The sequence below is a fragment of the Anser cygnoides genome, chromosome 2, assembly GCF_040182565.1.
Source record: "Anser cygnoides isolate HZ-2024a breed goose chromosome 2, Taihu_goose_T2T_genome, whole genome shotgun sequence".
Classification (NCBI taxonomy): domain Eukaryota; kingdom Metazoa; phylum Chordata; class Aves; order Anseriformes; family Anatidae; genus Anser; species Anser cygnoides.
In genome coordinates, this window is record NC_089874.1 from 60,014,308 (window position 1) to 60,032,215 (window position 17,908).

Here is a 17,908-nt window from a genome sequence, read left to right on the forward strand (position 1 = left end):
CCTACTATCTGAAAGTGAACGCCTGAATATTCAAGAAAAATGAGTGGAGCGGAATGTGCATTCCCATCGAGAAAATCTATTACTTATTTAGTAGCAAATGCATTAAGGAGATCATCACAAGCAGTAGTGCTGCCAAGTACTATTAAGAAGCTGTGCATTGAGTCAAGCTGCTCCTCATAATTTATTAAATGAATGCCTCTTTCTCCATTCCAGCAAAGATCAGTTCCTGAGATGGTGATGTTAAGAACGATTGGGTAAATTGTTTTCTGCAGGATAGTTTTCCAAACAGCCACGATTTCTATTTGCTTCACACGCTGGGGAAACCAGAGCCTGATGTGATGCAGTCCCCGTGGGGCTGGCCGCCCTGCAGCACAGCGGCCCCAAGCTCCAGCTAGGACCTGGGGGAGCTCGTCCTCCGCTGGGTGCCGCAGGAGCTGTAACCTTCTCCAGAAAGGCCAGCTGATGTGCTGGCTTGTCTACTGGCTGGCACTGCCAGCTCTCAGGAGGCTGGGGACTCCCAGGGAGCATCACTTCCAACCCAGGTTCATTCAGGTGCACAGCACAGCCCAAGGTCCCCACACCAAACCCAGAGAACGCAGCAGTGTCTCTCTATATCCCACTGCTGATTTTTTTCCGAGTTTTTTTTCAGGTTATCTGGAACATAAGTCAACCAGCTACTTGACGCTGCACTGGCACAGGAGTTGCTACAGCTGCTGTAGCATGCACAAGGCAAGGATTCCTCTCAGCTGGAGGGGTCCTTAGGCAGCTGCAACCCACTGAACTCACATTTCCTTTAGCATCAGGACGTCTGTGCAAAACAGCGTCTGGGGAGCTGACAACAGGCCCTTCCAAAGATAGCATCCTATTGTTTCCCATAACTATTTTCACAAGTTCTGTTACTCATCTGCACACAGTAATGCTCCCAGGTTCCCATGGGGGAGGGAGCAAAACCTAAAGTCCTATGTTGGAAGCTCCCTCTGTCTCTGCCAGTTGAGTAAAGACTCACCAATTGGTTTAGCTTCTCGTGCATTCTAGGCAAATCCTTTAAAAAATGTAAGACCAAGAGCTCCCTGCAAAAATATGCAAATCCAGAAGCAGGTAACGTCAGTTCATAGCTTTTTAGGACAGCCACTCTCAATAATGCCCTTTTACAAGACAAGAGTGGATGCTTCTCAGGAAGCAATAGGTAGTCTCACGAATCACATGCTCTTTTACTTCAAATAATGCTGTTATATGAATCTGAAATTAGAGATGTACTTGAAATCTATTTTAATTATCCTCAACACAAATAATTGTAACATATTGAAAACTTTCCTATCTTCCATTCTCTATACAGATACAGATATAAATAGTTCGGGGTGTTTTGAGTTTGAAGTCTAACTTCAAACTTCTCCCTTTTTAAAAAAGCTTCTAAGCACTGTGGATTTTCCATCTAGACGGCTATATCCAATTTTGGAGCAACGTTTGTAGAAATTCTGTAGAAATTCAAATCTAGGATTTCACCACATTGTCTTATCCCAGCCCCCTTCCTGTGCAACACGCTTGACAAGCGGGTCACTTTTTGGATGAATCCTAATCTTTTCGTAGTTCCACAAACACAATGCATGAAAAACAAGCTACACTAAACACAGTGCCCCCATACCAAGGCATGAAAGCATGAGCAGGGAGAGGGATCTAGCAGGAGTATGGGTTGCCTCAGTGCAGAGGCCATTGCCTGTATGGCCTTGATGATGAACTTGCTCCTCACCTCGTGAGGTGCTGCCTTGAACCCATGTTGAGGATTGCTACAAGACCATGAGAGAGAACCCTGCCCCCCTGCTGTGTATTTTACTGGGATAACACAGGAAACATCAGTATAGAAAGCCTCATAGAAATACAATAATTAGCACACTCACATGCATTATTTCGGTTTTCCTCCTTGAAAAATATATTTTTGCTTTTCCGACACAAAACACACCACAATAAATTATTAAACCAGAGATTCAGAGAGGCATGTTATTTCCATGTCTTTGCACATCTAAAAATCTGACAACAAAATTCTCTAAGAGCAAAGATATCTTTTTCATTTTTGTCCCCACGTTCCTACCCCTCCTTTCATCCTTCTGAAGAAGGTCAATTTTTCATGCATGCTATATAACTGGTTCAGTTGTTTTCATTTTGCATTTCTGAGTTTTCACGATGCTGGCACCTGTGGGAAAAGTTCACTGAATCTGGATAAGAGATAAGGGATCTACCTTGGTGTATTGAAAGAGCACTGGCTGGAAGCTACATTTCGTTTTTCCTTTTTTCTATTTTTTAAATATAGAACAAAACCTCAGTGGAGACCTAAGACTTGAAAATATTACTGCAAGAATGAGGGGAGCAGAGACGAAAGGATATGTTCAATACTCTCACTCATCATGCATCTTCTCTGAGCAGGGTAAGAGGAAAGGGCTAAGAGGTAAATCTTTCTTTTTGGATGATTTCCTCTAGGAAAATTAGGTTTGGGTTAAAATGAAGAATTTTGAAAGCACCCCCAAAATGGACACAGCAGAAAGACCACCCTGGACATTTACAATAAAATGAGAAGTGTGTATTTTCTTTCCTCGTTAGCAAGCATAAGTGTCTGCAAGAAGAGGAGCAGCTGGAGTCCTGCTGGCAGACTGTGATAGACAGCGTTATGTATGTATGTCTGCATGTTGGGAAACCTGTATAATTGTCTGAAGCACCAACCACATTTGCTTTCAAGACTTTTGTGAGTCAGATTACCTCTCCAGAAGCAATTCTAGCTCTGCCAATTGGTCAGAAATAACATGTAAATCTCATATGAGTTTACCTTTTCCACCTTATTCTCCACTTAAAGAAGTTCCCAGAACCCTTGCTAGCATTGACAATATGATGTTTGTCTTTGTATCCCTTAGAAAATGAAAAAAAAAAACCAACAAACCACTTAGCTTCTCCCTATGTCACCTGTCCTGTTCCTCACCAACGTAATAAGTTGTTATTTCACCTTCCCTTTACTTGTCTCTGGCAACACTAGATATTTTCTTCATCAAGCTGTACTACAGGCATATGAAAGACCATAGAATAAATGCTCAAAAAGTTAACTTTAACATTTTCCTAAGAGGATCTGGAATGCACATAAATAATCTGTTGGATGCTTCAGTTGTCATAAACTGTTCAAAAAAAGTTAAGTCAGAAGAAGTAATTTAAAACAAAAGAAATGAAATAGGCAACTGGAGAATATAAGTGGAATTTGCAATGCAGCCTATATCTATGAAGACATGTTCCTGTTTATTTTCATGCACTTAGACTTGTTTGTTTGTTTTAAATTCTGATGTATTTTGTCTCATTAAGTTCTCTCAACTTCTGCCTTCCTCCCACGACTATAGACGATAGAACCCCAAGGGTTCTCCCAGACACAAGGTTGTTTGGATTTTTTTGCTATTAAATAAGACTAAGAGCTAGACTGTGACTTAGACCATTGTAGGATATAGGATCAAATGCTACCTGGACTCTGCTTCAGTCATGCTGGCACAGAGAAGGCTATGTCTGCACCAGGGCAAGCAGAGACAGAGTGGGTGCTCCTTGTTCTGCTTCCCTGAGCCACTGTTTTGCAAAAGGAAGGCTGTACCGACGGTGCCTTATTAACACAATTTTTCTCTCCAAACAAAAAAGGATGTCAAAATGAAAAACAGTCAAGCCAAAACAGATAAGTAGTAAAAATGATGCAGGAGCAAAATGAAATTCCCTGGGAAATGCCAGCTCCTATTAATTGTAGTAATAAACTCAAATTTAAGGAGGCAAAGCAGAAAAATATGCAGTTTTTAGTTTAAGTTTTTGTCCCATAGGAGCTGAAATAATTTGAAGGCTAGAGATAGCCATCACAACTTCATCACTACATAGCTCCCAGCTTTGGAACGATTAAATCCCAGAATTAAAGCAAGCATTTACTAGACAAAATCCTGTCAAACCTGATTTCCACAGCTGGATTACATCTTTTTAGCATCCAGCAAGACAGTCAAGATTAGCCAAAGTCCTTCAAAGAGAAAGTCCACCTAAAATAACCTTTGCTTCATTATCACGCCTAATCTTACAGAGCTGAATTATGCCTTTGTCGCAGCTGAAGTCCCAGCCTAGAACAGTTCTACACATAGGACCAAAATGTTAGCTCCTTATCTCCACCTCAGATGAGCTGCAGGCAACCAGGAAGCAGTTTCACTGCCTGTATTAATCTTTGCAGTACAGAGCCTGCTGAAATTTTCCATACAATAGGTCAATATTTACCCAGAGCTGTGCCTAGGGTGACGACGACCTTGCCTTCAAATGGGAACTCACCCCTGCTACTGCAGAAGGTAAAGAAATGGAAGACGGGAGCTTTTCCTCCCTGCAGTGCCATAGGCTGCTCAGCTTTCATACAGCTGGGTAGTTTTGCTGAAGACTTCCTACCTGTACTCACAGCTAGTGATGGTGCATCAGCCATTTAACGGAGGGACTGGAGCAGGTTCTCAGTAGTAACCTCATTTAGCTCTGACATTTGTTTCAGAGCAAAGCAGATCTTTTTTTTTTTTTCCTAAGAAAATGCTCACAGGCTCCCCTCAACTCTTGCCAGTTTAATTATACCTTTAATAATTCAGTCAGCAGTTGCTTAATCTTTCTAGCTAAATTATTAAGTAGAAGAGTGAAAGAAATGCACACGTGAGCGCGTCAGGAGGAGTGCTCTAGGAATGCACCAAGGGCTGGGCACACGGCGTCGGGGAGAGCGAGTCCTGGAGCGATTCTCGAGCTGAGCCTAATCTCACATCTCCACACACACAGGGCTTCCCTCCCGTTCTCCCCGCCCTTGTCTTTTTACCTCTTATTTACACTTTCTGTCACCTTTCCTGAATAAAAATTTGGGTGGCCTTGTGGCTTGCCCAGTAAACTGCGTGTCTTTTTGTGTGCTGACTGGAAATGTCAGGTCCCAAACATACCTCAAGGCAAGACCTCGGAAGAACAAGGAAAGGTATGTTAGGAGCTAGGGAAGAGAGCAAGTACCTCAAGCTTCAGTGGAAGTAAAGGTAAGGGTTTCATACAACAGTGAAAGATGAAAAAGAAAAATCCTTAGAAGAAAGTATGGGAAGAAGGAACACCTAACGAACGGCTCAGAGACGTGGGAATAGTGAAACAAAGCTAGTAGCTTCACTGAGACAAAGGAAAAGCAAGAGGGAGCATGGCTGTGGGATTATACATGAAACAGCAGAGGGAAAGTAAAATGGCACTTTTTAATGATATAATTAGCCATCCTTATTGAAGCTTTCTTTCAGCTGCTAAATTTTGCGTATATGCTTTCCATATTGATCCACAGTTCTGGTTATTAGCTAGTGACAAGGTCAGCCACCATAAAGGAATTTCTGAACGAGGCAATGAAGTAATTAATTTCTCTGTTAGAGAACTTGTTTAGCCCATAACAGTTCTTAATATTTTAAGACTATTTTCCCCTGCTTAGAAGAATATATGGAATATGTGTGAATAAGTAATAGAAAAAAAAAAATCTTACCCCTCAAGGAAAGTGGTGGGCTAATTAAAGAACTTCTCATATACTGATACAATATTAAAAAACTAATTAATTACAAAATATGGCTTTCTGCCGGCTGTAGAAAACTAGTGCATAAACTAATTGCAAAGTATCGCAGCCAGATACACTGCATGGCAAGCAAATTGAAATCGTGCTGGTCAGTGTGGGATACAAAGTCCACAGCTGGTGGTGGTCCACAACGAACAGTCCCCATTCTCCTTGCACGACCCTGTGAGATCAACGTGCCCATGAGATCTCAGCAATTACGATGAGATCTTTGCTTTCCCTGTAGAGTACCAGCACTCAGCACTCTCCAGCTGTTCGTTTCCCTTCCCCTCCGTACACATTTCCATACTGCTGCTTTTCTGATAATCCCCTATGGCCTCGGGACTTCCTCTGTAGCTAAAATAAGACATAAAGCCATATTAGTCTCTGCATAATGAGCAATGCGTCAGACCTGCACTTCTATATGCTGCCACTGTCTTTTTCAGCTGATCAGAAACTGCAAAATTTGGATACACGTGTCTTTTGGCAAGTAAATGGGGGGAGGATCTCCCTTAGCATGAGTGCTTCAATTGTTATTAGCGTTGTGTATTGTTCCCACCGGAGCTGTGCAGACACAAAGCGTTCTTTTGTAGGAGCTGAATTTCACAAAAGCACAATGTCCTTTTCTTTAAAGGAAAATACAAACTGGAGAGAAGAAATCAAAAGGGCCCCCGAAAGCATCGGACAAAAAAGGCTCTGCTTAAATGACTTCCACTACATCGGCAACCTGGAAGAATCAAAATGGTTTTGGTCTATGAAGATTTCTGGTGAGGAAACTGAGTGAGAGGGTGGCAGATATTATTAATTCATAGACAACTGCAAATAGAAGGCTTTGTATACATTATGGCAGCACAACTCTGCTGAAAATGTACAGAGAGTACTCCACTTTTATTGACTATCCTGGGGACTGAACACTGAAAGTAACTTGCACCAAGCTGTTCACCAGTCCTTGAGCTTTGGCTCAGTATGTTGCTTTACTGGAAGAAGACTGAGGAAGAGATCAGGAATTTTGCCAGTCCAGGAATTCAAACCTAAAATGGAAGAAATCTGAGAATACAGCTTAACCTCTGCCCTGCGTAAATTCTTTTATTGCTAAATCTGGAGGGACAATAATCTTGGTATTTCAACCCAGCAGCAGGTCAGCTGGAAACATCGAATCAAGCTTACCCTCATGTACGTTGCTTAGACCAATGAGTTTACCAAAGGTGAGATTAGCCCCAAGGCCTTACACGGAAAATTAGAGGAGGGTACCAAGAAAGCTGGGCTGTATAAAATCAAAGATATTCTTTTAAGAGAGGTCTCCAACAGTTTGCATTTCCAAAAACTTTCAGATGGGGAAAAGAAGTCATTAGGTTGGGAAATCATGAGGAATGCCAAAGCTATGCATATTCTGGCAGTGAAGTAAGCAGCACAGGGAAGTCAACATGACCAAATTATTATGCAAATTTCTAAATATTCAGGCTCTGCAGAAAGACTTGCCTCATGGTTGGAATCCAGGGAAGCAGAGTACCAAGGAGTACATTGAAAATAGTAGGTGGCATTTCCTGCTGCAGAAACAAGACCAAAAATTGCTGCCTGGCCCCTCAAACATTCTCCTCACTTCTGTCATATTTCATTGACTCAAGAACTGCAGTACACTTCCAATAACTTAAATGTAAAAATCTCAGCTCCACATCCACTCCAGTAAGGGCAGCAAAAGTGTGTAAGGCAGAATTGCTTCCTGCTGCATGCCATCCTAACTTGACACAGATCCACGAATCTTTACGGTGTGTGTAATTCATGCCAGCTGTGGATGGTGGTTGTTTGTGGGAAGAAAGAAGGTTCTGCAAGCTTCAACTGCTCTTAGTTAGGGCCTGCCCCTGTTCCCTTCTGCCTCCTCAGGTCCTGGGGAGGTCAGATAGCCCAAGCTTCCTCTGACCACTGGGTATGGCAGAGTCTGTCCCTTAGCACTGAGTAGCCACAGTGAGTGGCACAGTCAGGAAAACACACAGGCCACACGCAGTCACAAATCTGCTGCAGCTGACTGCATACAGCCCAACTGTACAACCCCAAGGCTTCGTACTTGCTGTTTCCCAGCAGTCAGGGGGAATGACCGTTTTCCACCACGATTCCTCTGAGACCGTCAGTGCAGAGCTGCTGCTAGTGCTTCTGTCCGTGCAGTCCCGAGAGGTGGAAGAGATGCTGTTCTGCAACGGGCACACCACATCTGTGGCATGAGCGTGTAGAGCCTCAGCAAGAAGCTAAGCATGGCTATTTCTGTTTAGGGGACCCTTCCAGCCTCTCTCAGAAACAGGAGTAGGTACCAGTGCCAAGTGGTCAGCATGTTGAAAACAAGGGTTGCAAGCAATGCAGCGGTTTGTGTAAGGTGGACTTCTGGGTGCACCTGGCTTTTCTCTTCATGACGCCCGTGTCTGCATTCTGGTGGCCTTAAGAACATAGGTGGTGTAGAAAAAAAGATTTCTGAAAAAATGCTCTATGGGGGAAATTGATATTATCCCCATTCTGTAGATGGAAAAGAGACACAGATAGATGGAGGCAATTTTCTCCAGTTATTGGCAACATACCCACTAAGGACCACGGCTCATGGGAACTTCTTCAGGGAAGATAATCAGTGGTGAAATGTTAATGTCTGTGACTTGATACTATGGATTTTACTGTTGAAGTAGGAGCCTTGTAACTCATATTCTTGCAGCTTTTTCTGCTGCTTGCACTTTGCACTATTAATAAGAACTACTTGTGGTCATGATTAACACTGACTGCATACATGACAGAGGAATTTCGTTGGGACATAGATACAGAATTCACTAAAAAAGTAGCCTGGCTGGCAATGCTCTCTGCATCTTTGAATTCAGCAAGGAGCTTTTATCTTTTTATTTTTCAGCTCCACAGGCTGGACCTTTCATGAACACCCAGCAAAATACATTTATCAATTGTCATCACTTTTCCAATTCAGGTTTATCTATGGAAAGAAAAGAATCTTGCTTAAAGCCTCAGATTCTCCTTTGTATTTCTCAGATCCTAATGTGGCTATAAGATCTGTCAAAGATGGATACGGAGTCCTTTTTTCCCTCCTTCATGTGCTATGTTCCTGAAACAGATAATTTTTTTGAAAATCTTGTTAACAAAGCTAATGTCTATGCTCTTGGGAAGATATAGTCATTAAACTGGGGTCATTACAACATCAATAAACTGGGAATAATTAAATTACTTTTGATCAAGACTACCTATTCTCAATCGGTTGCCTGTTGAATCAGATAAGCAGTCGTATAACCTAAGCAACAGATTCAGGGATCCCAGCATCTGCCACATCAGCTGGATGAGGCAGATACACTCCGGTGATCTGAAAGCAACATGCATCTCTTTCATCAAAAAGAAAAGGGTAAAAATGATTGCAAATTCTTTTCCTTCATATTTTTCAGCACCAAATGTTTCAGAGGAAAAATGTCTTAGAGTAGTGATCTAAACCAATTCTTTGCACGTTGGTATTTCTGGTTTTGCTGGTAAATAATCTTTTTTTTTTTTTTCCCTAAACAATTTAACCACTTGTGTTTTTTTTTTTTTTCCAATTAGATAGAATGTCTTTTATATTGCAGATAAAGAATACACATTATTCCTGGATGAAAGGAACCTGATCTATGGATGAGATATATTTTACTTCTAGGATTACACTTATTTTTAGATATCATACAGTGAATTCCTGAGGACAGATTCTGCTGTTGCTGTCCAGCTGAGTTATACTCTTACAAATAATCCCACTGAACAGAATGGGCCCTCTTGTAGGATAAGACACTCTTGTACAGAAGAGAAATGATTGACTCCGGTCCTTGGATGCTGCCTGCAAAAGCTGTGCTGTTTTTAATCCCCTTCTCAAACAAAAGGAGAAAAAAAGGAGGAATCGTTTGGAAATAAACCAGATTTTCAGCATCTCTGAAAAGCTCTGGATAAAGGCCCTCATGGATCTATGTCCAAATTTTGGACATACAAACAAATGTATCTTTGCAGTAGCTTATTTGATCAAAAACACAAACCTAGCTAGATTAATCACCACTGCAGGTGATAATTGTTATTATTACCTAACCTGTGACACAGCAGAGTATGCAAGAAGCTGATAATTGGCAAATTGCTTCAGTTCCTTCCTATGCCACTGACTGAGGGGGCAATTTTGAGGAAGTCACTTGCTCTTTCTGCACCTCAATTTGCCACCCATCAAGAGGGATCAATGCCATTTAGCAGCCAGTATAAAATGCTAACATGAAAGTGATTAATGATGTAGGAGTGCTGTTTGCTATCCCATCCATTTCTACAGCTCTGCCATCTATTTCCACAGTGCCACGTGCATGAGTACTTTGCAGGTACTCACCCAGGTGCACAACAGGGGTATGTTTCTTGCAGCAAATCCTACCGTACTCTTCGTATTACACAGATAGCAACAGCATTCTTCTTACTTCTACATACTTGCCAATGACTGTACCTTCTTGGTCTTCAACCCTGAACCCCGAATAAAGTCCCTCATTTTCCTCTCTACATTCCTTTTTTCAGAGTATCTTTGTGGTAAACTATTCTGTGCTGGACATCAGCCTCTGAGAAGGAGTGATTTGGGGTTAGACAAATGTCTCAACATTCTCCCAAACTCCTAAAGGATTACATTCTTCATTCATAAATGGCATTATCCAAAGGACTATGGCAGAACTGGACTCATGGGCTTGATCGATTTATCATGGCGGGTGTTGGCAACTGATAGGCTTAATTTTGACCTCCTTGATTTCAATAAAAAATGCTTTCACGATCTCATTAAATTACTTTGTAGCACAACAGCTGGGTGCTTTAGAACACGTGTCTCTCAGTCACTTGTAATTACAATTTCCCTTAAAAGAAAACCCCCAAACTCAATGGCTTCTTGAACACCAAGGTATCATTTGTCCTATTTAAAAGTGACAGAATTAAATAAAACATCTTTAAGTGGGCTAAATCCTGATGTTATTCTTAAAAAAAAAAAATGTTTTCCCTGATTTGATAATAACTGAGTAGGGACAGTAAAGATGAACGAGCAGGAGTTTCAGAACTCGATATATTTAGAATGAACTTTTCCTACAGGGCCAGTCTGTCCATTTTGAGCCTTAAGCTATGTATTACAGCACCTTTAAGAACACTATCGTTTGTATTTAATATTAATCTGAGATTATAAAATGAAACATCCATCTCTCCCACAGCCTGCTCAAAATCCTTAGTTTTATTGGAAATATTTCACATAATATGCTCTAGAACTACACCATATTGGAAAATAGAGCTGTAAACCATATTGCTAGACAAGCTGATGAGCCTGTGTGACAGGGCTGGGAATAGAAACAGCATTAGTATACCATGGGAATAGATGTAAAGGCTATGTCAGCTCTGTAAGTAGGGAATGATTGTCCTTCCTACAGCATGACATACACACTGCATTTAATATACATTTTTACTCTTCAGCCTCGTGAGCTGTTTCGTGCATTTAGGACACATAAAGAATTAATCAAGCTTATGTTCAAGGCATGACCGACAGAACATTTCTATGTTCTTGTGCAGTGAAAAGAACACCTCTAAAGTACAATAATTTTCAGAACCACTTTTTATAGAATCTGTGTCCTTTTGTGAAACAAACAGAAACAGACAAGTACTTGTGTATTTGGATAATCAGAATATACTAAGTATATCCCTAATTTTCAAAATCATAGGATTGCTTTAGAAAGTACGACACAAGAAAATGAGTATAGAGGATTGATTGGTTGCCTGGTGGTTTTTGAAATTTTGACTTTGTCTTTGTCCCACCTCCTTAGAATCAAGAAAACTGCCTTATTAAAAAAAATAAAAAATCATGTGAAATCTCTGTCAAATACTATAAGCTGGCAACTTCACAAAGGCTTTCCATTTAAATATGTATATTTTCCTTAACCAGGGAAAATGGAAAGATAGGATACTTGAATTTCTTTCAAACATCAATTGACCAGACTCAGTTTACTACATTCATCAAATGCAATCTTAGTTTTCAGTTGTAAAGTGAATCCTGTTGGTATCCAGCAGTAGTTTCACATGAATATGCTCTGAATTAATATATATATATACTTGCATATATCCATATGTACAGAGTTTCAGTATTTGTCATCAAATACAGTAATGCATTGGGCCAAATTCTGCCTCGAATTACACTCCACTGACTTGAGCACAATTGCCTAGGAATATACCTAGGCCAGGCAAAACTACACCCATCACAGCTGCATAGCTTACTTCCTTCTGGTCCCTTCCATTGATTTTCCTCCCATTTTGCCCCATTCTTAAAGTCTTTGTCAGTTTAAGTTAGGCAAATCAGCTGGAACAGCTTGTATTTACTGATGCTTATACTCTATATAAACTAGACAATGCAGTCACGTAAGGTGGAAGAAGGAGTTTTGTTAATATCTCATTTATTTAAGTGCTAATTAACAAGTAAGTTCTAAAGATACAGGCACCTGTATCTTTAGACACTCATGTGCTTCCAAAAAAATTTGAACCTTTGATGGAGAACACAATCCTCTATTCTGTTCTAAGCAACTATTATTCACTTAAGGACCACATCATTTTAATTCTCTTTCCACTGTGTGTCTGCTGTGTACAAGTTGATACTTATGACTCTACAAATTCAAGGCACTTATACCTTGAAATTCATTGGAATAACTATTATTTGTGTGACTTTCTAACTGCATAAATAAAATGCCAACTAACTGAATACACCAGGCGTACAAAGAAACAGAATTCAGAAAGCCATCTGCAATTAAGAGATGGAAAACAGAGCTCCACTATCTTCCTAGGGGAACCCAATAGGTAAAACTGCAATTTCAAATAAATCACCCAAAGCAAAGAGCAGAAGTACATAAATATACACAAAAGCCAGTGCATTAATTCTCAGTATAAATCTAATTTAATTCAGTCAGAACAACGAACCACAGTAGATTAGCCTGTGTCCCATAAAAACTACATATTTTCCTTTGTACCTAGCAAACCTAGTCTATTTGCAGATCTTTTACTTATACAATTGCAAATTTCTTAAATCTGATTTTGACTGTTTCATATCTCATGAATGAATCTTTGGCTTTTGTTTTCCACTTACCAGAAACCTACATTCCTCTGCCACCTAGTGTTTAAAGTATGTTGTATATCTACCTCTGGCTCTTTCTGGCATAGTGTGTCCTCACTAAATAGAAAATTTCCTATTTACATAGGAAACTGAAGAGAAACTTGGTTTACCAACCAGTACAGATAATGTAATTCAACCCAGCCAGAGATCACCGTTACCTCTATAGATCTTAGTATCATGCAAAATTGTTTAGCAATTTGCATCCTTGTATTTTTGGACATCACATGATCTTCCTCATTCTTTCTATAATTTAAAATAAAATATTTTTCACATAAAATGTTTATAGAAAAAACCACCATAATTACCTATAAAATGTATTTAATCATATTAAATTTTCAGGCAAAAAAGGAATGTCTTTTTTCAGTGATATTCCTAAATCAGACAATTTTTAATGAGTTTAAAATGATTCCAGAATAACCATTTGCAACATCCAGCTTGCTTTTCCTAAGTTCTAGTTTACATTGTTTTGAAATTATCTGCATATATATTAGCACGATTGCAATTTATATTTTTCAAAATACCTCATAGCAACTTTCATCTGCAAATGTAAGCACTATAAATTTTAGATCACAAGTTTAACATGAATCATACCCAGAGAAAATAACATCAAAATTAGCATATCTTAATTTTGATAAAAATATTATGGCAAAAGATTATATTGCATATAAGCAGAGTTTATTTCAAGCAACATATTATGCCACGTTTTACAGGAATTTTACATTTTTTAGAAGAGAAATAGAGGTTTGTACGTCAGTGTTTGTAAAGCTATGCTATGAAAGTGGCCTTTCCTTTACTACTCCTGTTTTGAAGAAAAAAATATTGAAACTAAACTAGACTCTTCTGACTCTCACTGAAGATAATTTCTTTCTGGGAAAATTAATGGGTACTACATCAACTATATATATATGAATCTCCAATATTTATCTATTTTTTCTTTTAGAGACCATGAATACCAGACATTTTAATGACTTTTTTCCCACATTACTCAGAAACCACTGTGAAATATTATCAAGCAACTCAACACTGTGTGGATTGCACGAATGCAATACTACCATGAGCAGTGTGGCTGTGAAATGAATCATTACCCAACTGTGACCCTGCAAGTACCTTAATACGTCTAAATGTTGGCACAGCCTAACTTCACTCATGTTTCGTAAGAACATCTTCACTGCTTCACAGATACTGAGTCAATAAACGTATGCTCTATACTGCCAATTGTAATTATTACTCCATTAGCGGAAACCACGTCCTCTCTTGTGTTTGGAGATAAATAAATATGTATGTAAATAACATCCCTGTGTGTCTGAGAATTTAACCCATGACTCAACATCACAAGATATTTTTGCTTATTTCTCCACAGTCATTGTCAAAACCATATATATATAAAAAGGGACTAAGACAGCACTGTATAATTGGTCCTATGATATGCAGACAAACAAATAAAACAAAAAACATTCTCCCTAAAATACATACACACCTTTCCCTTGGAACAGCAGTGTATCAGCTTGGCTAATCTCACCTCCAATATGTCAGTCTTATCCTTTCCAGCTCTGGAAAAAGCAAGCCTTCCACTCTGCATCCTGCTTGCCACTTTTTATTGACTTCAGTTCTAACTAAGAAGTGAGAAACAGATAGGACTGGGACAAATCCTGTTTGGACAAATAGAAAAGGACTTATGTTGTTTGCTTGGATACTATCAGCTGAATTGCCTCAATTTATACTTTTCAACATTCATTATTTCGATAGACTATGGAGGACATGTAACATCGCTGCTAACATCTGTTCCTACTTTCCAGACAAAACATGGAATACAAAGTGAGAAAAGAAGTGAAGCCTGTCAGCACACCCTAGCCCAGGCATAATTTTAAATAGGCTCAGCCATGCTCAAGAGAAGGCTATTCAGGAAAGCATGGTCCTGCATCTCCTTCTGCATTCCTACTCCCCACATTAACAGTTTTCAGACCCTGACACAAGCTAAGCCACAGGGAGCCAATAAAAAAACAAACCGTAGAAAACCATTGAATATTTTTTTATCAGCATAGATTCCCAAAACAGGAGAGTACAGGGTCAAATAGGTGACTAATTAAAACTAATCTTAACCTCTAATGCTAACGGTTTACAGCTAGGTGGCTAAAACTGAAGTGGAAACACACAGCTAGCTGCTGTGGCTGCAGCACTGGAGTAAGTACCCATGGACAGCAGAGGGCAGAGCTATCCCCACTCAGCAGAGGACACAAAGACAGGAAGTCACGCTGTTCTTTGCGGTTTTCCAAGCACACACGTTACTGGGAACGGCTGCAAATAATCAGCTTTGACCCTCATAAAACATAAAACAGATTTCCGGTCACTAGGTCTCAGTTTGCTACTTCACTAAAGGAATCACTGATTTGGTGGGGGAGGTGGGAACAGGGTGACTGTCTTTCTTTAAAATAGATTATTTGGCATCCTGACAACAGAGAGAATAACCGTCAGTGTGGTACCGAAAGAGCAAAGACCACTTGTAAACAGTGGTTTAGTTTTTTGAGTAAAACAGACCACTGTTTTACTCAAATAACAATGAGTATCTCAAACAGCAGCATTCTGGAGAGATCCCAGCAGACTCTATTACGAGACATGGAAGTTACCAGATAACTGCACTTTTCCTCGGATATATCCTTTGTACGTAATCAGCCTTGGTTTAAGTGGTGGTGGTGGTGGTGGTGTTTTTTTTTAAGATCAGCAGCCAAAACCAGAAAGCAGATTTCTCTAGGAAACTTTATATACTTTATTTTACATCCACAAATGCGAATGTTTTTCCCTTGTTAGGAAAAAAGAAGTTATTTACAAAACCAGCATATATTAACATACAAAGTATTCACTGTACTGTATGCAGATATCCAAATCCAAGACAGGTCCTGACTCCTCTTTCACTGTTGACTGCTATGGTGTATCACTGAGAAGCATTTCCCACTGCATGCTATAGAACAGCACCGTGTGACATAAAACATGATTTGAGCAGACTTCCCAAAAGTTCATGCATTTTTTCATATCAGCATTGATTAAACAAAACAAGGAAAACATTCTTGAAAAATATGAGCTTTCTCACTGTTAATTTTGAGTAAACCACGACGGACGCTTCCTGGCTCTTTCAATGATCCGCTTGCCTTCATCTTTTTCTGTGGGCTTTTCCCCCTCATACAAGACTACAGTCTCTACAGTAGGAGCATTAAATGGTCCTCCTTCCTTTTTACCCATTTCCTTCCGTATCTGCCGAGTTTCTTCTTTGACCTGTGTGTAACAATAGCTACACAGGACATGCTTCTCTTTCAAGTTTCCACACTCAGGGCAAACATCTATGTTTCTCTAGGAAAAAAAAAAAAGAAAAAGAGTGAAAAATAGGAAATTTTACAATCTGAACAACAAAAAAGAAACAGGGAGCAATCACAAGGGATTAATAAATATGAAATGAAATACCAGGAAAAGTCAATTGCCTTTTCAGAACTTATTGTTTTATCCAAAGTCCTTTTTTCAGCAATGTATTGCTATATCAGATGCTTACTACAAAATAGCCCATGAAGTCAATATGTAAATCATTATGCCTATTGACATTTGGAAGAATAAAGGCCTATCAAGCCATTTAGATGCACAGAAAATATAGATATTTCCACCTATAGTAGCCATCTAGCTAGAATCCACATTTTGTTGATTTGCACCTAAAGTGTCACCTGTTATTTAACCACAGGCTACTGTCACACAGGATGACTGTACATCAGAGTACTTTTAAAGCGATGATGTCTTTTAAACTTATTTATAAACAACTTCAGAAAACTTTCTTCAGTCAGTACTGGCCATTATGATTCTCTCAAGTGAGATTATATATGATATATATGAGAATGAGGAGACGTGCAAAGGATTCTGTAAGCGAGATTAAAAATCACTGTCATAAATCGTACTCAAACATGTTTGTTCACCGTTAATGAAATTACTTGCACCGAATATGGTGGAAAGCACACGTAAAGTTGCTGATTACCTTTATTTTTATGAGATTTGTAGGATTTCTCCGCCTGCAGCGGTTCACTTCAATGGTACGCCTTTTCTTGGGCGCTGCCATCCACAAGATGCTACCCAAGAGGCCTGGCACCTCACTGCCTTCTCTGGGGTCTTCTGCTGGCTCTGGGAGACATGTGGGACCTTGGACAGCTAGCGCTGGCCCTGAAGGACAAAAAATCAGAGAATCGTTAAGGATGGAAAAGACCGCCAAGATCACCTGGATCAACCATCCCCCTGCCACCAATGTCACCCACTAAACCATGGCCCTAAGCACCACGTCAAACCTTTCCTTGAACACCCCCAGGGACAGTGACCCCACCACCTCCCTGGGCAACCCGTCCCAATGCCTGACTGCTCTTTCTGAGAAGAAATGTCTCCGAATTTCCAACCTGAGCCTCCCTTGGTGCAACTTGAGGCCATTCCCTCTAGTCCTATCTCTAGTTATCTGTGAGAAGAGGTTGACCCCCAGCTCCCCACACCTTCCTTTCAGGTAGCTGTAGAGAGCAATGAGGTCTCCCCTGAGCCTCCTCTTCCCCAGACTGAACGACCCCAGTTCCCTCAGCCGCTCCTCACAGGACTTGTGTTCCTGGCCCTTCACCAGCTTCCTAGCCCTGCTCTGGACACGCCTCAGGGCCTCGATGTCCTTCTTATAGTGAGGGGCCAAAAAACTTGAGGTCCTATCACTAGTTATCTGCGAGAAGAAGCCGGCCCCAGCTCCCACAGCTCCCCCTCAGGTGTACGCAAGCCCCCGGTGCACCCAGCTGAGGTAACGGGGCAGGACCCCTCGCAGCGCCCTCCCGCCTCCCCCAGCCGCCGCCGTGTAGGGGCGGTGCGCGCACCCCACTGCGGCGCGCGTGCCCCCGGCGCCATGCCGCGCAGCAGCCGGCCCCAGCAGTGCCTCAGGAGGCCGCGGAGCCCCAGCAGCGGAGCGCCGCGCAGCGCCGCCATGCCTGCAGCAGGCGGAGAGGGAGGAGGAGGACTCTCGCGCCGCTGAGCCTCCTGGGAAAGCGAGTGCGGCGAGCGCGTCTCGGCGTCACAACGGCGGGGGCCAGGACTTCAAGACCCAGCATTCCCCGCGGCTACCAGCACGCTGACGGGGTAAGCTGGAAGACTTCAACCCCCAGCATGCCTCGCGGCGAGCCTCATCTCTA

The 17,908-nt window shown here is 40.9% G+C and overlaps 1 protein-coding gene across 1 annotated transcript; it reads right to left on the reverse strand.

Annotated features, from left to right (window-relative positions):
• Nucleotides 1-15,468: 15,468 nt before the first annotated feature.
• On the reverse strand, nucleotides 15,469-17,755 carry MRPL32 (mitochondrial ribosomal protein L32). The gene is made up of 3 exons (XM_048046380.2): nucleotides 17,597-17,755; nucleotides 16,738-16,919; nucleotides 15,469-16,070 (listed from the first exon to the last, which is right to left on the reverse strand). The coding sequence occupies exons 1-3, from the start codon at nucleotides 17,703-17,705 to the stop codon at nucleotides 15,816-15,818; spliced, it is 546 nt and encodes a 181-aa protein (XP_047902337.1). The 5' UTR covers nucleotides 17,706-17,755; the 3' UTR covers nucleotides 15,469-15,815.
• Between the last annotated feature and the right edge of the window lie 153 nt (nucleotides 17,756-17,908).

Excerpts from the sequence above, each read along its gene's own strand:
- MRPL32 (XM_048046380.2), bottom strand. The coding sequence starts at position 17,705 with ATGGCGGCGCTGCGCGGCGCTCCGCTGCTGGGGCTCCGCGGCCTCCTG. Across the intron at positions 16,920-17,596 it reads GGCACGCGCGCCGCAGTGGG|GGCCAGCGCTAGCTGTCCAA; the intron begins GTGCGCGCACCG and ends TTTGTCCTTCAG. Across the intron at positions 16,071-16,737 it reads CAAATCTCATAAAAATAAAG|AGAAACATAGATGTTTGCCC; the intron begins GTAATCAGCAAC and ends TTTTTTTCCTAG.